We start from the raw sequence: 21,673 nt of genomic DNA, 5'->3' as shown, positions 1-21,673 counted from the left end.
TTAGTTACTCAAATCTCTCTTTCTGCCCTTGTGTTCTTCTCTCTCAAAAGGCTCTTGGCTTCACTTTCCCTTAGCATGTGAAGACAAAGATGGCTGCTTTAGAAACAGTAGTGCAATGAAATTAGTTTGCAAGAATGTCCTGTTACTACATCTGCTTTAGGGTAATTATATGGCACACCATAGTAGCAGTGAAAATGTGCCTCATATTTGTTCTTTGTGGCAAATTAAAGAAAACAGCTAAATGAATCTAAGGGCATTTTTACACCTGTCGTTTGTGTACTTTGTTCCAAATTATTTGATGAATAAAGACGTATAACATTTTCTGGTGGTTTGGTATCAATGTACAATGCAAAATTATGTAATAAGGTATACCAAAGGGATTTGGAGAAGACTTATTGAAAGTTGTATAGGGCTTTATGCAGCCTATGTTTGCGGTAATTCTTACTGGACTACAGGGAAGCATATGGCTCTAACCTGCAGCGTGTACTTGGCAGGTGAGTCAAATCAACGTTGGACCACATTCACACTATAAATGAACCGCTTTAGAGTTTGTTTTAAACTACCAAAACCACCTCTTCCAAACGGCCTTGGTACAGTTGTTTTGGTCTGCCTGCTAGTAGGACTGTTGTGTTCACTTCTACATAAGCAAACCACACCAAGAGTTTACAGCACAGTTAGTTTTAATGCTAAGCAAATCTTATGTTATTTGGTATAAAAAAAAAGAGTTAATATGTGACAAATTGTGCAGTAATGTTGCAATGACACCCTATTGTGTTTCGTTTTACATTTCTATGGATTGCAGTGACAGTAAATTGTTCTCACTTGACAAGTGTTCATTTAAAAATAGCAACTTGTAGTGCAATAATTTAAACAAAAATGTTTTTGTAATGGTCATCTTTCAGAAAGCAACAGGAATGCATTCTTTTTCCCAGTTTTTTCCAGTACTCCTTCTTGCTAAACAAAATGGAAAGAAAAAAAAACAGCAGGAAAAAGAACAGCGCATACTTCCATTATCTCTGTTTGAAATTAATCTGAGCTGAAGTTAGTTGGAGTTTTTGAAAAGTTTTTCTATTATTATTTTAAACAAAAATATGTTTTTAATTAGCCTGAAATGGAAAGTTAATACTCTGAATTCTCATGTTCCCTAAGGGTGAGAGTTACTGTATAAGGTTAGACAGAAATCAGGGGAGCCAACAGCGAAGCTTTTTTCTGCAAAGCTTACGATATAATTCCTTCACAATAATTGCAACAAAATAATCAGGAGGCACCTCTAAACATCAAAGATAAGCTGTGAGTAGAGATAAAGATGGAGTCATATGATGACTGGACTCTAACCTTGAAAATATATTATTATTATTATTATTATTGCAGAATGTCAGTCTGATTAATAGCCGTTTGAATCTTGGCTTTGCAAGGTTATACTTTGGAATAAACCAAAATGATTATTCTGTAAGAAGTCTATCAGAATACAACTTTGCTGGTAATGGTAATTTTTTTCTTGCTGGAATTTGCATTTTCTTTTATTGAAACATTCCTGGGCTCCAACGACAACATAGAAAACTCTGAATTGTTTCTAACTTTTTCACTAAGGGTTGTGATTCTTGCAAATCTTCCCAACCCTAAAACTGAACTTTATTTGCTTTTGTTCACATTTATTCCACGGTGGTCTGATAAAAAAAGTAAACATAGCAGAGTAAACACAGTCTGATCATGCAGTGGAAAGATTTTAAACCCATAAGACTTTTTTTTTTAAAGAAAGCATTGTGAAAGGAAACTTGAAGTTTCCTTTCACAATGGGGCACAGTAACAGAGTAAATGTTTGACATGTAGGACAATTGTTTTGTTTTCATTTGGAAATATGAAAAAAAATCATCATTTAAATCTAAATATAGAACTGAGCTCAACTGGTCAATGTGATGCTTGAGAAAGTCCATTAGCATTTTTGAAACATTTGTGATTTGGGATTGTCTAATCTGACGCCAAATAGAAAGCAAGTTTCCAAGAAGAGACGGATTCAAATACAAGAAGTGCTCCTTAATCTGCACAGCGTCTTTGGCAAAAGCAGTTCCAGCGCCACATGGTCGGGATTGAGCTGGCATGACAGCCCAGATATTAGGGATTACAGAAGATAGGTTTTGATCTCAAGCCCAGGGTTTTATTTTATGGGCGTTCATGATGACAAACCATTGTGTCAGCCTCTGTCTTTGAGGACGGTGAAAATCTCTTGTACAATGCTTGTCTTTGCTTGGTGCAGACGCCTCTGGGAAAATACAAGTGAAGATGTTGGAAGTGATAAACTACACAGGGAAGTTTTGGCCTGTAGTCTTCTTTCAGACCATTAATGCAGGGGTAGGACACTCCTTTCATCCAAAGTCCAAATGGACATGGTCACAGGAGTCCGAGAGGGTGAAGGGTGGGGGCTTGAAGTGCATGTGCATGGGTGTGTGAAGATGGGGCACAGTAACAGAGTAAATTTGCATCGCATTTGTTAGCAGTCTTGCAGCAGTGAAGGGCACAGGGAAGAAATCTCAGTCGAGTCATGAATATGAGTTTATAATGTCCTACCAATGTCAAGCTGGGGCTCTGAACAGAGATATGCAAAACCTCTCTCCAAATTCATTCAACTTTTTGCTGATATAATCTGTGGCATAGCTAGGGGAGATGGGGAATCGTTACTGTTCAGAAAGTGCTTATTAAATTCTGAGAGATGTCCTGAGTTAGTTTCAATATTAAGCTGAGAGCCACATGGTTTTGCCTTGTGCCCAAACTACCTCCAAAGGACCTTTTGCCAGAGCTAAGAACAGTTAAAAATCCACACATTTACTTGCAGATGGTTTAATCTTATTGTCTTCAAATGACTTTGAATACTCTGTGCTTAATACAGGCCTGCATGCACAGCAGGTGGTTGGCCCTTTGATCTGTGCTTGTGGATGCTAGGGGAATTTTAATCAAGGCGTGTCATGAAGCACATGAAATTATAACATGACCTGCAAGTTTTGACTTTGATCGTGTTGTCTTTTAAAATTAGGTTAATTTGAGCGTCAGATTTATTAGGAAACAGATAATGAGCAAACAACGTGTTGGTGTCGCCATATGGCCATGTTACGATTGCACACTTGTTCCGAGGGCTCAAATAGCTAATTTGTAATCAGAGTACTCTGAATTTTTAAAGATTAACTTTTTTGCTGGTGTTCCTAAAGTAGTTTTTGTTCCTTCTCTCTAGATACTTAAAGGGATTAAACAGTGTGGTCATTAATCATTTTAAAGCTGATTGTGATTTCATATGTCATTAAGCCTTCCAGGCTTTGTTTGGGTTGTTAAAGCAGTGAATTGGGTAAATTGTCTGCCACAGCCATTCTGTGAGAAGCTGGAAACTCATGAATCAAAGAGCCAGTTGTTAAACCACCTGGAAAAGGAAGTCAACACTATATTATATTTGTCTGACAGCTGATACTAGGGACTTCTGCCTCTTTAGTGATAGTATCGCCAGTTTAAAACCTTTCTCATCCCTTGAACTGTCTGCCTTCTCTGAAAAAAGAAGATTGGGTTGGGGAGTGAATTGTATACATTCTATCATTGACCCTAAATATGCAAGTGAGCTCATTAAAATTTAAACGCTTGGAATACCTCTTTCTTCTGTTTTAGAACTAAAGGTAATAGGTTTAAGGACCAAATGATCAACTTACCCTCTGCAGACCCATTCAGAAATTTTGAATATCACTGAAATGTCCATTTATTTCAGAAACGTCATCATTAAATAAATCGTATTACATAGATTACCCACAGATGGTTGTTTGAAAGCCTTTAGGGTGCTTTTTTCCTCTTATAGTAAATGAAAACACAACATTTACAGCTAGAACATAACATCAAACCAACAAAACACTTCAATATAGAAATGTGACATATATTGAATGCCTTCTTAAAGGTTGTCAATTTTCAAAAGGTTCTTTTAATTTGACAAATGACTGGGAATGCGTATTTTAAGTTATTGAATATGACTGTATTATTTGGATCCTTCTGTACATATACCAATGACTGAGTAAAAGTCTGAGAATGACAAGAAATATTTTATTGTTTCTATTTACTAAAGTCTCAGACTTTGAAACAATATTCCTTAAGACATTTTACTCCATGCTGTCTTGATTTACTTTATAACTTTTGACAAAAATTATAACAGACTGATATAATTTTGACATTTCTGATGTCAGAAATTTTAACGTCTCATAAAAAGATGAAAGTTGTACTCCACCTTCACAATTTGGCACTTTTGCAGCATGGCCATTTTGATAACTTTTTCTGGGAGGTTTTTTATCAACAATGCAACAATTCATATCCATCGTGTGGAGGATTTGTACCCACTTTGGCAACTGTGGTTTGAAAGCAATTATCTCTAATCTACTCATTTTCTCTTGTAATGAAATGTGGTCACCGACTCAGTTAATGATATCAACTGGCAGGAAGTTGCCCAGAGTTATTTGGATTTGATCAGATGTGTTATCTTTTAAATTTCATAAGAGTCGATTTGTCCAAATTTGGGTATTACAATCATGGGAAATAGGATCTATTATAAAATTTCTGTGACGAACGTGGATGCACCGCGCCTCGTCCTCATGTAGTTTAATGGGTCAGTTTGTTTTTCAGTTTTATTTAAAGTATTTAGATGGTGAATAATGAACATAAATAAATTGTTCTTACCTTGCAGGGGTGATGTTAACTAGTTCCTGTTAATGATAAACCAGTATAACCTTGAGGAGGGCACTCCTGAAGAAACAATCTTTTGGGGGCACATTGCTTTTGTCACAGTTGGCTCCATCCTTAGCAAGTGCAATTCTTCTTTTGAGTGGGCAGTATGCTCCTAACCTTTAAACTGGCAAACTATAAAAGTCCTAATTTTTGATAACTTTTGAGACTCTATTCTTCTCTTAGGTCAAATTTCAGATTGGCCAGGCAAGTTTCTACATCCTATATGTCTCAAATAATGCCTAAATATGATAAATCCATGCTTATTTCTTTTCAACAAGAGGTCTGGTTTTTCCTTCTCCATATTGTCTGTTACTTAACACAATTCCAGTGTATGTATCTATGGATATACACATCGTTTCTTGGTTTAGCCAGAGACAGCAGCATGAGATACTTCTGCATATCAACTGCCTAGGGGGAAGATTGGCGCACCTCAAAGAGCAGCTGTCTGGAACTCTGCCATTTCTGACAAATCACTCGATCAATCAGGGCAGAAAAGGTCAGGGAGAGGGAAAACTTAAGGAGAAAAGAGCAAACATTTGTTGTTTCAAGCAGAGAGTGACGAGCTGTGCAGTGTACAGTGTAATAAAATGAGACAAAATAAACCATTATACACCAACAGAGATTTCTTGATATCTTGTCCTTGCTGACATTTAAAAAGATTTCTTTTTTAAATCATACTGTTTTAGGAGTGTATTAAGTTTATACGCGTCAGTCCTATCAATATATTACCATGGGAGCCGCTCATGTGTTTTGGATATCGTGACAGTTAACAAACAGCCCCCTCTATACATGCTTATTTTGTCAACTATCTCAGAGCTAACCCACAGAAAACTGAAAAAGGACTACACTGATGGCTTTCCTCAACATAACAGATGTTTTCACAGTTTTTCCCTACTGACTTCAGCGGGAGTTTGATCGTACCAACAGGCTCCATTCTGTTGATCTGACTGGTTGGATCTAGCTTGGAATATATGGTGACAGACAGATGGCTCATCCACTTACCTGCCAAATATGTTTGAAAGTGCATGCCCTTTTCCAAACTGTTTTTAACAAAAGCTTCCCAGATGGTCCACTCTTTTAAATAGCCATCTGCTTATGGGGGAAAAAAAACAGACAAGTGACAAATTAAAGAAAAACCTGAAATCTTGACCCCTGCAGAATTTCTATTACAGTTGTGAGTGTTGTGTTTTTGTATCACAGTAGTCAGAAAATACCAATCAGAAACCCTGTACAGTGAAGGATCTGCAAATCCATATCAGTTTGCTCTGAGTGATCATCTTATGATAATACTTTACTATGATGGGAATCAGTATTTTCATGTAGAATCTGTCTCAATCTCTAAAGCATATGAAGCCACAGAAAGCTTTGTCTAGCAAAGTAATAATATTAATCCTAGTAACTGAGTTTTACCCTCATGTCATCAGTTGAACACCTATGCAAGGTCAATAATAGATATCACCAAGAAAGTGAATTTAGCACATCTTTAAGAAAAAATACAGTTATAATCATCCATCCATTTTCTTTACACCCTGGTCCCTTAGTGGGGTTGGGAGGGGTGCTGGTGCCTATCTCCAGCTAACATTCCACGACAAACAACCATGCACACACACACACACACACACACTCACACCTAGGGGCAATTTGGAGAGGCCAATTGACTTGACAGTCATGTTTTTGGACTGTGGGAGGAAACCGGAGTACCCGGAGAAGACCCATGCATGCACAGGGAGAACATGCAAACTCCATGCAGAAAGACCAGGGCTGGGAATTGAACCCAGGACATGGGTTCAATTCATTGCACGGCAACAGCTCTACCAACTGCACCACTGTGCAGCCCCAGTTACAATCATTCAGATTTATTTTCTGTGTGTGTGATTTGTCCTTCTGAACATGTTTAGCTAAATATATTGCATAATTAGGTCTCATTACATCAGTAGTAAGTAGTATAATGCTCAAAAAATAAATCCAGTTAATCCAGTTTTTGTTTTTATGTTGTTTTTTTTATATGCCCTTATCCTGTAATTGCTAGAGCTTTAAAACCACCCATTCAGTTTTAACAATGAACCTACATCATTGTCCATCATAATTTTCTATCTTAATTACCTGCAGACCAACTTTGCAAAATATCTTCTGTTCCAGCTTCTTTTGTTTCCATTACCTGTAACAGTGGTCTGGATATAAGCAATTTCAGGTTGACTGGCGGTTCACTTTGTGGCTGTCCTGCCTCTAGCCTGAGGCGGTGGAGTCACAGTCAAGAGGGAGTTCCTGCACCAGTCAATTACCAGTTAATAAACAGTGGAAGTTTTCTATTAGTGCTTGTTAGTGCGTGTAAAAGATTGTTGGTATGGAATTGGGAGAAGGTACTGTGACTTTGGAATTAGAAAAAAAGTACTGGGTTAATTTCTTTCCCTGGGTCCTGTATACGACACCCAGTTCACTGGCTGTTTATTGAGATATTATTTTTTTTATTAGATTTTCATCAGGCTATACTGTGCAGTGAAAAGCATTTGCTCACACACTTTTTTTTTTTTTTTTTGCAATTGCCTAAAAGTGTTTGGTCAGGACTTTCACATAAGGCAGTATTTTATAAAGTGACTGTAGAGCACTATTTCCAATAAAGCATATATATTACATGGGAATTGTGGAGACCAACAATGCAATTGTTGTTGTCGTACATATCATCATTAATAACATTAAAAGTCTCCAGTTAATATAATGCACTGTTGTATTTTGGAAAGCAGTTGTCACAAATCTCTATGTCTTCCACACATTGAGAAGAAAAAGATTTCACAGTGCTTACAGGGGGAAATTGCTTTAAGGAAAAACAGTGCAACTTAGTAGCCTTGGGAATTGAAACAACCTTAATTGGATTTGGGGAAGCCATATTTACCAAGGGAGCACTGCTCTGACAGTCTGACAGCCAAAAGCATGAATCATTAAAACTCTTTCCTGTCATATTAGACCACGACCAATAACTATTGCTACTTGCTGCTGCTGACAATGTGCCAAGGTGTGTACCACAGTATCTCTTGGCAAAAAGTTTTCATAATATATAAGGAATGTTGACAATAAATGTTCCCATCCTACAGGAAGGAGATTTAGCTTTACACATGAAATGTATCATGTAGACAAACGGTAAACGTTTCTGCGCTGATATGCTTAAACCAGTAGATGGAATAGAACCTCTTGAGATGATAGGTGGGAGTAATGCTCTTTTGACTGTTGGAGCCATTGGTGACCAGCAGCTGGAAATTCGCCCTCCCATCACATTAACAAATCATCCTTTAATTGGCTCGCCTGCCGATTTCCTCCCTTTCCTTCCTCGTGTTCCCTGAAATCCTCCATCAAATCTCCTCAGCTGGCTTACAAGCTCACCTTTCCTTCTCATTATGCACCCACACAAGAGGATGTCTTTACGCTCTCTGTTCCACTCCCACAGCCTTCCAGACGGACACACAAGCTGCAAAAACGAGACCCACCGAAGACTTTGAAAAAACTTGGATGTCATTGATTTTTAAATGGGGCCTCACTGATACCATATTAGCTTTGGTAGTGCCTGTAATATGGACGTTGCTTTAGGGCCACATTTCCTGTGTGCCGGTGTCGATATAATTAGCACATTCATAGGTGGAAACAATTTTACAGGCTTTGTTGTTATGCTCACTCTGCTCTCTCCACTGGCTGTTTCAAGAGGTCCAGTAAGTGGACCAGTAGTTCACTGTATTGATTGTAGTCATTGCTACTGTTTTAATGCAATGGCGTCATAGTATGCTTCATTCATTGTGGCCATTTTTTTCAATCAAAAGGTTTTCATGTAATATTTAAGATTTGTCATTTACACAGACTGAATAGCTCATTGATATTTTCAATAATTATGTGCCTTTACTTTTAAGTATCCATTATGGAAAATGGTTTGCCTCTTTTAATGCACACTTAAATATGGGGTCGTTTGCAAGCTGCTAATTACTATTCTAATATAAATAAACTGAGATTGGCTCTTTTCACTCGAAATCCTACATTACTGCTTTTGAATACCATACAAAGCAGTGGAGGGCAGATTTACCATGGATACATTTCTAGTCTAATGCTGCAATGTACTCAGACACAATGCTATCAAGGTCTATGAAGACTGGCCTACAATGCTTGCCAGTCTCAGGTGACTGATAAAATCCATCCAGTAGTGACCCGCCAGCACTATAGAGTTTCGGTCCCTCTGGTCCATTACAGAGCTCTCTTTCTTTTAACCACAGGGCTTTTCCATATGGACACCATTTATGGCTATTGCTTAATTACCTATCAAAAAACATTTCACAGCTTTTGAAGAGGAAAAGAGGTGGCAGGAGACACAAGACAAAGATAAAAGAAAGAGGGGCAGGCATAAAAAAAGTGTGACTGATGGGAAAGAGAATTGGGAACACAGGACTGATAGATTGATAGAAGATGAGCTGTGCATCTCTGGAATGAATTTGAATGGATGGGCACAGACAGAAAAAGAGGAGGAATGCTTTGCAGAGCATGTAAGGAGAGCAGTGATCTGGCCAGTGTCCTTTATTGTTTAGTGTTTACAAACAACCCCAAATGGAGAGAAAAGAGGGAGGGTCTTTGCCACGGGTGGCTATAAATTACCTGTGATTGATGCATGCTGCCATAGAGGACGACAGTTAAAGACATGGAGCTCTCGTCGCCGACGCTCTCCACACTCACTCACTCACTTACTCTCTTCCTCTTCTCGAATTCAGCGACTCACCCACTTCTGGCCTCCATTATCCCAACAACACACAATTATTTGTTCTGTCGGCTACATGGCCTACCTTTAGCGGTCATATTCCAAAGTAATCATCATTCCCAAATAGAGAGCGCCTGGTTAGAGGTTGTTGGTGTACTATCACACATGCACTTCATTTTGTAAATGTCAACCTCAGTCACTCCATTTCAGGCAAACATGTGTGCAATATAAATAAGCAATGTATATTTATTTTACCTATTTGACAGATCATTGATTTTGACGAAGCGCAAACGGGTGCTTTAGTCCTCTTAGTATGAGAAGAATTATTATAGCATAATTTACATGGCCTCCGAAACGCACAGCCATTGAAAAACATATTATGCTTCTAAATCGTTTTGTCTTTTAACTCTCATTCAAAAAGCATGAATTTTCTTCTGAAATAAAAAGCTACTGAAGATTTCAAAAGTCACTGACTTGAACTAAACTCCTCAGCCTTGGCTTTTATTTATTTTGTTTGTTTATGCTGTTAAAAGGACCTGTACCATCCAATCTAAAAATATGTCTACATAATTTGTTTTACTTGATGATTTAAAAAAAAAAAAAAAGTCTTTAACATTAGTCATTGGAATTCTATTTTGAAATTATAAAACAAGCATACCATTACTGGGTAGGCTTGTAGCCTACCATCACTGGTGAGGGGAGGTGTTTTTTATTTATTTTTTCTGAACTGAAAATGAATCTCTTTTGCTTCAAAAAATGAACTTGACAAGAAATACTGTGCTCTTTGCTATTCAATCGCACTCCATAAAATAGTGTGTGATTTTTCTGTGTCTCAGTCCTTCTTTTATTTAATAGGCTGCTCTGAAAAAATGAAAAAAAAAAGACATATACAGTTAAAAGTTACAGATTTCCATACTTAGTTTTGTTGCAGAATTTCTCAAACCAGTTTACACTATGGTAACTAGAATTACAACAATATATTGAAAAGACAATGGAATTACTGTCTGAAGACATGCATAATAAGGATGTTTTTTTTTTTTTTTTTTTTTTTTTTTAGCTTGAAACTGCTCTTCACAACCCTGTTAACTGTGCGTTGTTGGGCTTTTCTGCAGCGAGTACCTCTTTACCTCAAGGCTACCTCTGGGTAAGTTATGATAGTGACACATGAAGAAATGCAGACTCTTGGGCATACCATTCACGGCAGTTACTGTTTAAATGTTTTGCTGTAAATGAGAATACGTCTGTGTTTAACTATGCCGATATTTGAAAATTGTCCCCTGGAAACTATTGTAAATAATTTTGATATTGCTGTGAGTAGTTAACAACTGCAACACACAATTTTATGATGAGTGGGACAAATCATTCTCACACACTACCACTTCACTACCCCTGACCTCTCGGGAATTTAACACAATCCGGGATGAGGAAAGATTCCAGAGTGGAAAAAACAAAGCAGGAAATCTTTTTTTTTTTTTTCTTCTTCAAAAGTTTCCATTTTTGTCCCTGGCCACAATGGAAAGGCTGGTTAATTTATCAGGTACACCTCTTTTGACCTAAAAGGTGGTTCAATCAAGTGTTGGCCCTCCACGAGTGAGAGTGAGGCCCTGCGTCTCAGACTTAATTGCATTTGAGGTGCCATTCTAAAGGAGATTCGACATTCACTCAGATGAGGAAATGACATCATTAGCATTCTTGGCCCCATTCCTGATTGCTGCCTGAAATTGTTTTATTTTCAGCATTTTAGTTCTCTGCTTTTTACCACCACATAAATGTATAACAAAGCTGTGTTTCCCTTTTGACTTTGCAGCTCTTTGCACACTACTTTTTTAAGTGCATTTTGTAACACGAGTCTGACGTAAAGTAGATATGCAGCAGTTTAATATTTTGGTAAACAACTAATCGAATAATCAAGTAATGAGATGAAACCATGCTTTCTTCTGCAGCGGTGCCCACCATCAGATCTTTGCTTCATCAGAACCTGCTTATCTGCATATGCCCACTTGCCATTTATATGCATATGCACAAAAATGTGCTCAAATGCACCTTAAAACATTTTTGTGCTTGTTTTTAGCGCCGTAAAAGCTCTTTTAGAAACATTCATTTGGTATCACACAAGGTTCATGATAAAATGCTTTGTTGCTTCTATGATATGAGTAACATTAGTTTGCAACAAATTCTATTTTACTTTCCATTATAGTTTAAACAGGTCACTCAGACCTTGAGCACATCATGAGAGCTCATCATTTTCCGTTTTCTTACTTACATTTAGATTCAGGTGTGGTCATAACAACCCAGAATGATCCACCTGCATGACAGATTGATTATGTCTGGAAATAAAGCTGTTTCATTACTCAGAAAGACATCTGTCTGCATAGCTAATGTTGATGTTGTTGATGTCCAGTCTTTAAACTAACATAATTCTGCATACTATAGAAGGTGTTCACTTTTTTGAGTTATTGTTGCATGTGTTGTCACAACATTTTTTATTCTGTTTGTCCCTCTCTTTCTGTGGGTGTAGAAGCAGATTTCTATGGTTTTGTCTGGTATCCTCTCTTTCCATATTTCCTCCCTGTACTTGTCTTTCCGTCTTTCTTTTCTGTCTCTGTCCATTAAACTTTAAATCAACCAAATGCATGTGGTTTCTCCATAAGAATGCTAAGTCTTGTTTCAAAGTGTAAAACATGTACAAGTGGGTCTCAAGCTTAAAGCACTCACCTTTTTATATCTGAAGCTCATAATCAAACTCACTAAACATAATCAATTACTGGCATTAACCAAAATGACTTTTGGGAGACACATTTCGCAGTTCACTATCTTGACATGTCCTGCAACAAGATTTAATCACAAATCTAGTAATAATATACTTCAAAATAAGCAGAGCACTGTTCAAATATTTGACACTGCGTCATTTCAGTGAAGGTTTTTAGAAAACTTAAATTTTGATTCTTTAATCCTTTGCAAAGCATTTTTCCTCTCCAATAGAATTTTTATATTTTCCACATACAGACACATAATTTATGTTTGAGATGGTACCTGAATGAACTTTGTCATATTGGCATTTTAGAGTGAAATATCCACATCTTTTGGTTTTCTGAGATATATTAAAGTCAAGTTTATCTGAGGACAGAGAGAAATTTTTACTTGTTTGCACCAAACAAGTAAAAATCTTGTTTGGCTTGATGTTTTTGATGTTTGACAAAAACTTGACAAACTTACTCAAATTGAATACTTTGTGATCAATAATTATACCTTTATTCTTTATAAAAGCATAACTGCATTTTAAGGGCAGTTGGATGTGAATTTTCCGTTCAGTTTAAAGACATTTTGTTGCAAAGAAACTGGAATATTTTTATTTTGACCCAAGTTGATCAGCTTCTTTGTAAAAAAAAAAAAATAAAAATTCTAAAATGAAGTAACAGAGAAAGGACAGATCTTGTTTTAAATGAAAAAAACTTGAGAGTGAGTAATCTGCAGTGTTTGAAGCTCTGGAAAGAAATCATTCAAACCATTTAGTCAGCTCTTTGACTTCTAAACGTAACTCTTTAGCATTTGCTGTTATGAGAAGCTATTTAAAACAATATGTTACAAAACATAAACAAAGCACTTTCCTCAAAAATAAAATATTAATGGGAATAATTATAATAATTATAATCATAATAATAGTGAAGGCCTGCGGTTCCAGTATGAATAATTAGTGGCTGAGTGTTCACGCCCCCAGTTGGTTCTACCTCCCTGGCAGCCTTGTCAAATAAGGGATGACACTAATCATGTTAAAGTGAGATGGGCTATGGGGATTTCTGCACGCTTTGATCAGAGTAATGACATTGTGTCTAATCAGCCTGATACTGCAATGTTTGCCTGAATGCCTTCACCTTCCCCGTCCCACTTTTTCTACCCTCGTAGTTCTCGTTTTTGGGAACAAAATCTCCTCAAATGCTGCCTTTTTGCTTCCTATTGTGTACAACAAGAATACATTTGCTGTAGAGAAAAGCGTAGATGCATCTTAATAAATGAACTCTTAGCCTTCAGCTTTATTTTTTTACTTTATATTAAGTGAATTCAGACACAGCCACTTCATTCTGCTTTTCACTGGTTTCATAGCAACAATCTACTAAATGCTACCAGAGCATTCACTGATTTAGGTGTGTGATTAAAGCAGAACACAACTGTATTGCACAACTGTTGTGCAGGACACAACTCCAGTTGTTTGGTATTTTGTATAAATGGCGATGATGTCACCAGAACGCAGCATTTTCAACAGATACTTACAACTTAAATTAGAAGAATATGAGAAAAGAATGTTAAAATGCCTGGCTGAGTCTGGGCTGCTTCTGGCTGTTGTTCTTCAGTGACTTGAAACTGTTCTGCTTTGGAGGGAGGAGGGGGGAAGGGGGGCTTTGCTGCAAGATGAGTGCTCCCAATCTTCTTTTCACCCTGTGCAACAGACCATTATTTGTTCTGGCTCATTTTCAAGAGCCCAAAGGATTGCTCCTGTCCAGATTCTGTGTGCTGATACAAATCAAACAAATGATTGCATGCAAATAAGGATGAGTGTTGCAGAGAAAAGCTAAAGACTATATTTAGCCCATGTCCCACTCACATGTTATGATTTATACAGAGGAAATAATTCCTTGCTGTCTTTACAGCAAGTAGGTGGGATTTTTTTTTTTCTATGAAAGTCATATTTGTCTGACCTCCTACAGGCATAACAATTTAAATCACATTAGAACCAAAGCACAACACAGGAATTGTTTGACAGTGACAACAATGCCACCTTAAGTGAAATTTTATCAGAGAGAGGTTGGATGACTTCTGTTTTCCTATTTTTATTTCAGCACTGGGAATTTAAAGGAAACTTAAAAACCAATACAGCAGTGGCACATACGAAGTCAAGCCCCAATTAAATCTTGGCTTGTTAGATTTCCACTCACTCTGACATGTTGGATCCTCTTGCACTCGTTATGACTGGTGTAGTTTCATGTGAATATCTTGCTGTCTTCCTTAGTATGGTATTGTTTTTGCGGCCCTTTTGCTCGTGGAAGTCTCAAAGACATCTTTAGATGCTGTATGAGAGAATTATTTTCCAAACTGCGACCAAACACCATAGACTCCCAGCTGCTCTATGTCGATATTAAATTTCATTGGTCCTGAAAACAGAATCTGGAAGTGTATGGCGTGACCTTGTGTAATTTCTTATAAGAAGTTGAGTTAATTGAAAATGATTTTATTTTTATTTTATCTTTGCTTGACTGTAGCATTATATCTCATATTTGATCTAGGCAGCAAAAAAAAAAAAAAAACTCATTGTCAGGCAACTCATAGCTCTTCAGAAACTTATGAGACCCTCTCTGTTCTTCAGTGATGAAAAGATTGTAGACGTTTAGATGATTGTTTGATCTTCTTGGGATGATATTATGCAATGTGCTATGACAAAGAATGGGGGGATAAAAAATGACAAGGTCTGAAAGGATCAATGATTCACACTTTTTTTTTAAGCCTCCATTGTTGACTTCTAAGAAACATTCAAACTAAGACAAGTTCTCCTCTGACCTTCACAATTTAAAGATATGTAAAACAGTTTAACAATGATCTGAGGACGACTGCTTTCTGAATTGTCTCAGTTTCAACAGAATAATCTGTGTAATAAGTGTGTCATCAGGTATCGCAACATTTGCATAGCTGAATGAAAAAGATATTACTAACTTCAAAACGCATGAATGTCAATAAACCAGTCACTGGTGATCAACTTTCAAAATTGTCTTTAATAAATCAGTCAAACTAAATGTATCTGAAGCATTGATTACACCTTTCTACTGTTACCAACGTTTTTAAAGGAAAAACAGTCACATCTGATAAAGAAATGAGCATTTTATTCATTATAACACATTCTTTTAAGATCTGCTTTAAATTAGGAGGGATGGTTAGAAATGGGGAAAGAAAATTAAGAGATTAAGAGATCCCAAAGTCTTATTTCACCATGGTAATCCAGCAGCTCTGCTGCTATTTTTTCACCTCTCTTTTCAGAAATGAGTTGGTTTCTCTTGATTGATTTCTCACTACTGGATTTTGGAATATTCTGCAGGTTCCTCACTTTGGAACCATGCAGTCAATGCAAAGCTCATGCTCTCAAAAGTCACCAAAGCCATAAATACGTCCACGACATGGAAACAAATAAAAAACATTCTTATACAAATAGACAGCTTACCATGTTGTACAATATAAAATAATACATTTATAACACCAGTCTGTAAAGGTCGATCAAGCATCATGACTGGGTCGGATCCAGCTACTCTGATGGACAAAAACTTTTTTGAGAGGTCAGCTTTGTGCTTGCTTTATGCCACACAACAGCTTCTTGGCAGGAATGGCTTCAAGACTCCTCACAAGGCTTCTCACCGAATGAGAAATTGATTTTAGTGTAACCATGACAACAGATTGCAGGGGAGGAAGACTGAATTACAAAAGTATGAGCAATTACCTCAGTCATAATAATAGTAATTTTCCTATAACCAACATGTTAAATCTTCAGATTAATTTAATGTAATCTTGTTATTAAATGGAGTCACTCTATATAATAGAGAAAATGCGAAAACATTTTCTGTAATTTATAAAATCCATCCGATCAGCTGAAGTTTTCAGGAGATCACAGAGAAGAAAGGTTAAAATTTAAAAACAGTATTCCTTGCTTAAGTCTTTCTTTCTTAAGTCTTTGTCCTTTTTCAATGAGATTTTATTTTGTTCCATACAGGTGGCTGGTGCAGGCGAAGGTTTTCAGGGCCACATAGAGATTTTTTCCCTCAACAGGCCTACCCCCCGCGCTGTGAAGAGCCTACAGATCAGTTCTGCAATTCGATGCTTGGAGTATGTGCAGGCGCCTTCACCAACAGAGGAGGAAGATGTGGGCATTCACAAGGCTGCAGCAGGGGCCGGTACCAACATTTGTGTTGGATTAGATGATGGCCGGTAAGCACTTTATCCTTAAAAAAATGTAGCAAAATGCCGTTCAGTTCACCTTCGTTTAGCTTTTGTTATAAAAAAAAATCAGACACTATCATTGGCCAAGCTCCTATAAGATTTTCAATTGTAAAGATTTGCCTGTCAATATTTCATCAGAACAAGAAGTCATAGTTGATATTCCTGCAAAGTATCAATACTGCCACTTGTGCAAAGATCAGTTTCATTTTTAAATCCAATAAAGCTTTTGATGCCCTCACTGAGGAGATCAAAAGGTTTACAGGATAGATTTAATCTCAGTCTCCAGGCACAGCAACAGTGAATAGATTTTTGATTTTCTCACTGAAAGCACACTCAGATAATGCATTGTTACCTTTGTATGTATCCTGAATTAACAGTAGGGATTGTGGGGTTCTTTTAGTCACAGATGTGACTGAAAACAGAACAGGGCAGTTTACTTGTTCTGACTCATTATCCTTCAGTTAATGTAACCTATCTAGGGAAAAAATAAGAACTAATCTAGCTATGCAAAAAAAGAATTAAAAAGAAAAACAAATTAACAATTTCAAGTCTCATAAGACTGTCAGCTCCAATGCTGCAGATTTTTTTTTTTTTTTATTTTGCCAGAGATAAACAGCAATATGCAGTTTTCATCGTGAGGAGAATAAGATCCTGCAAAGTTCAGGTGGCATTTAAAGCAAGCGAAAGACAGAGTGGTTCCACATGTGAAATGCTTCGTGCACTGTTAAATCAAACTGCATGAAAACGAGCTACTCTGTCATTTCAAATGACACTCATTTATCATGTTTGCTCGTGCTACTGTTGTGCTTTCAGCATTCTGGTCTATGGGAGCGCGGACACCGCAGCACAATGCCTATTGACCCTCCACAACCCAGAGGGCTGCCCTGTGCTGTGCCTGAAGCACTCCGCTCGCTTCCTGTTTGCGGGTCTGCGGAATGGTACAGTGATGGTTTATGGAAGAAATAACAATGGTGAGGTTCTTGGTTAGTCCCTTTCTGTCTGTACTAATGGTTTTATTTTTATTTATTTTTTTGTTGTATGTTATGGGTAATATCTTAGGTGCAGTCCCTCTGAAGGGAAAAACATTTTTTAGTTATGCTAAAAAAAAAAAAAATCAAAACAATTTAATAAAAACACAGTGCTTAAGGAACAAAGGCATGTTGGAATGATTATATTAACTTATTTTAATGCTTACATTTACAACCCTGGAAAAGCATACAAAGAGAAAGCAATATTTTTTTAAGTTAATTTATATTTTTTTGTTATGCTAGTTTATTTATTCATATTGAAACATCAGATGATTTGGGTGTCTTGTGTTTTAAAGACACGATTGGGTCATTTATAAGCTATCTTCTTCAAACCTTGAAATAATTACTGTAACAGTTTTCACACTTCACATAGCTATCACAAAAACTATTATATTCAAGGAAAACTTGTTATTTACTTACCCTATAAATATTGCCGTTTGGGAAATAAAATCACAGAATGCATTCATTATTTTTGAGCTGCCAAAACGGTTGCCTTTAAATTACTTTTTGTCATAATGTTTTTCCCCTTCCCTTCACAGGGATTTTTCACACCCACTGCAAATATGAACGTAACACTTCACCATGTGGTAGATGGCATGCCATGTTTAGTCAGGCGTTGCACAAGGCCAATGGGGCTTAACACCATCTCAGCAGAGGTTTGCAGTCTTCAGAGCCAGCAGGAGCACAATAGCTCTATCAGTGGGTTCCTTTTACCTGGCCAAAGTATGTCAGCGTGCCTGTCTGCCTACTGCGCTCCCCACTTCTCCCAAGCTGAGAGAATGATTAATTACACCAAGCTGCTGCATGCTGATTAAATATTACTATTCATGCTTTATAGATATATATAACAATAAAGGACAGGAGAAGAGCTCCCGAGGGTGTCAGAGAATGTTTGTGGATTTGGCACACCTGTTAAAGATTCATGCCCTTGTCAAGCATGATACCGTCTGCAACAACCAGAAACCTGACACTTGCACCAAAAAAACCCCTAAAACATTACTGCTTTGTTTTAGGTTTGCTTTAGCTTTAGTTTCTCAAGACATGTCCATCAAACATTAGGCTAGCGTTCTGGTGAGAAATTTGATGCTACGTGACAAGCACATTCCCTGTCTTTAGGAACATCAACACAATTATTATTGGATGTTTACTGGGCAAATGTTCCACATTTAGATGAGACTGCAAAGACACCTTGAATCTGCTGTTGTCATCTTGCCAAGCTGCACATGTGCTTTTGACCTTTGGCTTTTACCTTACTTGCTTCGCCCCCATTTAGAAAGCAGCAACTCGTCTCCGATAAACCAAGTGCTCATGTGACGCATACATATTCTGTATCAGAAGTGATGTTGAGCTGAGCAGGGTGAGTGGCACACGCAGCACAGTGCAATCCACCGTTGTTTTTGTTGTTATCTGTCGTAGAACAAACCCTGCAGCCTACCGTCCCGCGCATGTTTGCTTTCACATCTGCGTAGTACTTCACACCTCCATGGGGGGTTTTTAACAAAAAGTTCCACTCTGAGATCTGGTTTCAAAAAGTGGCAATGTCAGAGATTCCGATCACTGGAGACATCCAAGTGCCCATCTGACTCGCAACAAGAATGCTACAGTTTCACCGAAAATCGACACTGTGTAAATGTGGCCTTAAAGATGGAGAAATGTTGTCAAGGCTCCGGTTAACAGAGGATCAGAGGCGCATTTGCAAGTGTGAATTTTGAAAAGGTGGGAAAATGACCTTTAGAACATGCCAAACAATTAACCTGTGGAAGTCAGAAGGTATTGTAAAGCTATTCTTCTATGAAAGGGAAAAATAAACAACTGAAAATGTTAATTAAATGGCTGAATGCACCCCCTTCTTTAATTTCCCTTCATTAAGGCACAGCAAATGGAAAGGCTTGTGTAATCCCCTTTAAAATGGGCTTTTGTGTTACCTGCAAGGTCTGGCCTTGTGATTAGGACTCCAAGAAAAAGGTCTGCTTCACTTTCACACCAATAAGGCAAAATGATCTGATGAGACATGGAGAACTGGAGTTCCTTTCAAACAGGGACAGAAGCTGGTGATAACACAGTGGGAGAGTGCATTAAAGTTTACTCGAAACTTATTAGTATGTGGGTGGTGAAGAAGCAAATGTTGTTCTGCACAGTGTGTGCTGATTTACAGTGTCGCTTTTTTTTAATATTCAAATAGAAAACCATAGTTCTATTCAACCCACTGCAAACTTTCTGTCACATCACTTGTTTCACAGAAACAGAAAAAAAGACCTTTACTGAACCCTCTTCACTGATGTTCTCGCTGTTTTCCATTGACAAGTTTGCTCATTGAAACTGGTGGTTTAAGTTGACCACAGTTGCCTCACTCCATATGACACTGTTAGAGTAAATGCTGAGGGCCTGTTTTTGTAGTTTATTAGCTACCGTGGAAAAAAAAAAGAAAGCCTATGATTTTTCGACTTTTCTGTTAATCTTTGAGATAAAAAGGTTTATGTGTTATTGCAGATGACCTCTGGGACCCTGAATCTCCAATATGCGTTAGCCTGGGAGCGGAGCCAATTCGGACTTTGCTGGTGCTGGATGAATCTGTGTGGGCAAGCTGTGGGAACTCTGTCACAGTCATACAAATATCTACCCTTACGACTCAGGTAAACCCCTGTAGTATCCTGAAACTCTTGTTTATGGGTTAAAATTTTCATAACAAAATCTCTTTTTCAACAGTGACCTAATCGCAAAAGAAGAATAAATACAGAAATGCATCACAATACCTAGAGATCTTAAAGAACTTAATTAAAAGAAAAAAAACTCCATCCCCACTCTTAGCCCTTCTTATTTTTTTTTTTAAATCAGTAACAAATTAAGTTTTATTTTCTAAATCTCTTAGAAAATGAAGTTCAATTTCTCCAGATGCACTCGGACATTATTTCTGAAATGCTGCCCTTAAACAAGATTTACTCACCCAAGTTGTCATTATGTTGAGGCTGTTTACAGCTGCTGAATGTAAGTAATAAAGTAACTTGTAATCCAAGTTAATTACTTATAAAATCAAGTAATCAGTAAAGTAACCAAGATACATTTTTACGGAGTAATCAGAAGTCAAGGTGCTTTTTCAAGGTAACCATCACTTTTAAAACCCTGCTGGCAAAGGCATTTTACCTGCTCTGAAATTAAATTTCCCAAAAAGTACACTATTTATTAAAAACTCAATTTATTGCTAAACTGTAAAAAAAAAAACATCCTTAAAAGTAAAAACAATTCAGAAATACTACTTTGAAAACAAAAATAAAGGAAACGGATTCTTCTATTAATCCTAACATATTCTGTCAACAGAATTCTGTAATTTTTTTAAACTAAAACGTCGCTAAAGCTTTAGAGAACCAACAAGACATTATGTTATCTTTACATATATTTTTTCGTGCGACATTTGAGGTAATATTCTTTCATTTCAGGGAAGATTTATGAATACAACCTTTGAGAGCCAGCAATCTAATCTGCAATGTCATCAAGATTTACTGCCACTGGAGCCACTACATGGACAACGAGGCAGGCCCTCTTGTAGATTCATAAAAAATGTGTAGAAGCCCTACACAAATAAGCTATACTGCAGGAACTGTGAGTGATGACACAGTGCCTTGCACTATCATTTTCTAAAAGTCAAACTGGCGGTTGTGTCTGTCATTATTTCCATTTTTTGTGCAGTTATCCTCCGAGGTGTTCTCTCTTTTTGATTTGTCAGTAAGAGTGTAGAGCAGTGCGAGTTTTCTGGCTGTGGTCTATGATAATGAATGACATAAAACCAAATTATTCTGGGCAAGGTAAACATGATACTGAGAGACCAAACTGAAACCCATTACCATTTAATTATATGTCAAAGGAGATTGGACATAGTTGAATAAATAGATTGAGTTTTATGTTGGAGAATAAAAAAGCATATGTAGTAAATACATGCAGGCTGAATAAGTTCACATTTTACTGGTAGGATTGATAACATTTATCAAACAAGCAAAAAAAAAAAAAAAAGCAGTAGCTTCACTTTTTGGAGAATATAAACTAGATCAGATATAGTCTTCATTTCAACATGTAATGAAAATGAAGTTAAGTGAGCCTCGGCTCCCTTCAGCTAGTCTCTGTCCAGTCGCCGATTCATCTCTGTGAAACTGAACTCCCCGAGCCCACAAACCTCCGTATGCATCACTAGCACTGACAAGATGTTATG

The 21,673-nt window shown here is 37.2% G+C and overlaps 1 protein-coding gene across 4 annotated transcripts in view; it reads left to right on the top strand.

The window, feature by feature from the left end:
* LOC106947881 (rho guanine nucleotide exchange factor 10-like protein) overlaps positions 1 to 21,673 on the top strand; it is a 122,690-nt gene that overhangs the window by 88,285 nt on the left and 12,732 nt on the right. For all 4 annotated transcript variants that reach the window (XM_015033183.1, XM_015033185.1, XM_015033182.1 and 1 more), the window contains 4 exons: positions 10,527 to 10,613; positions 16,218 to 16,432; positions 17,258 to 17,415; positions 19,963 to 20,105. In XM_015033183.1, the coding sequence (XP_014888669.1) occupies positions 10,527 to 10,613; positions 16,218 to 16,432; positions 17,258 to 17,415; positions 19,963 to 20,105 (603 nt within the window). The remainder of the gene's footprint in view (positions 1 to 10,526; positions 10,614 to 16,217; positions 16,433 to 17,257; positions 17,416 to 19,962; positions 20,106 to 21,673) is intronic.

Source organism: Poecilia latipinna, unplaced genomic scaffold, assembly GCF_001443285.1.
Source record: "Poecilia latipinna isolate Pla-1442-1.1 unplaced genomic scaffold, P_latipinna-1.0 Scaffold260, whole genome shotgun sequence".
Taxonomy (NCBI): Eukaryota; Metazoa; Chordata; class Actinopteri; order Cyprinodontiformes; family Poeciliidae; genus Poecilia; species Poecilia latipinna.
Note: the sequence above shows the minus strand (reverse complement) of the source record. Positions and strands in the feature narration are given on the sequence as shown.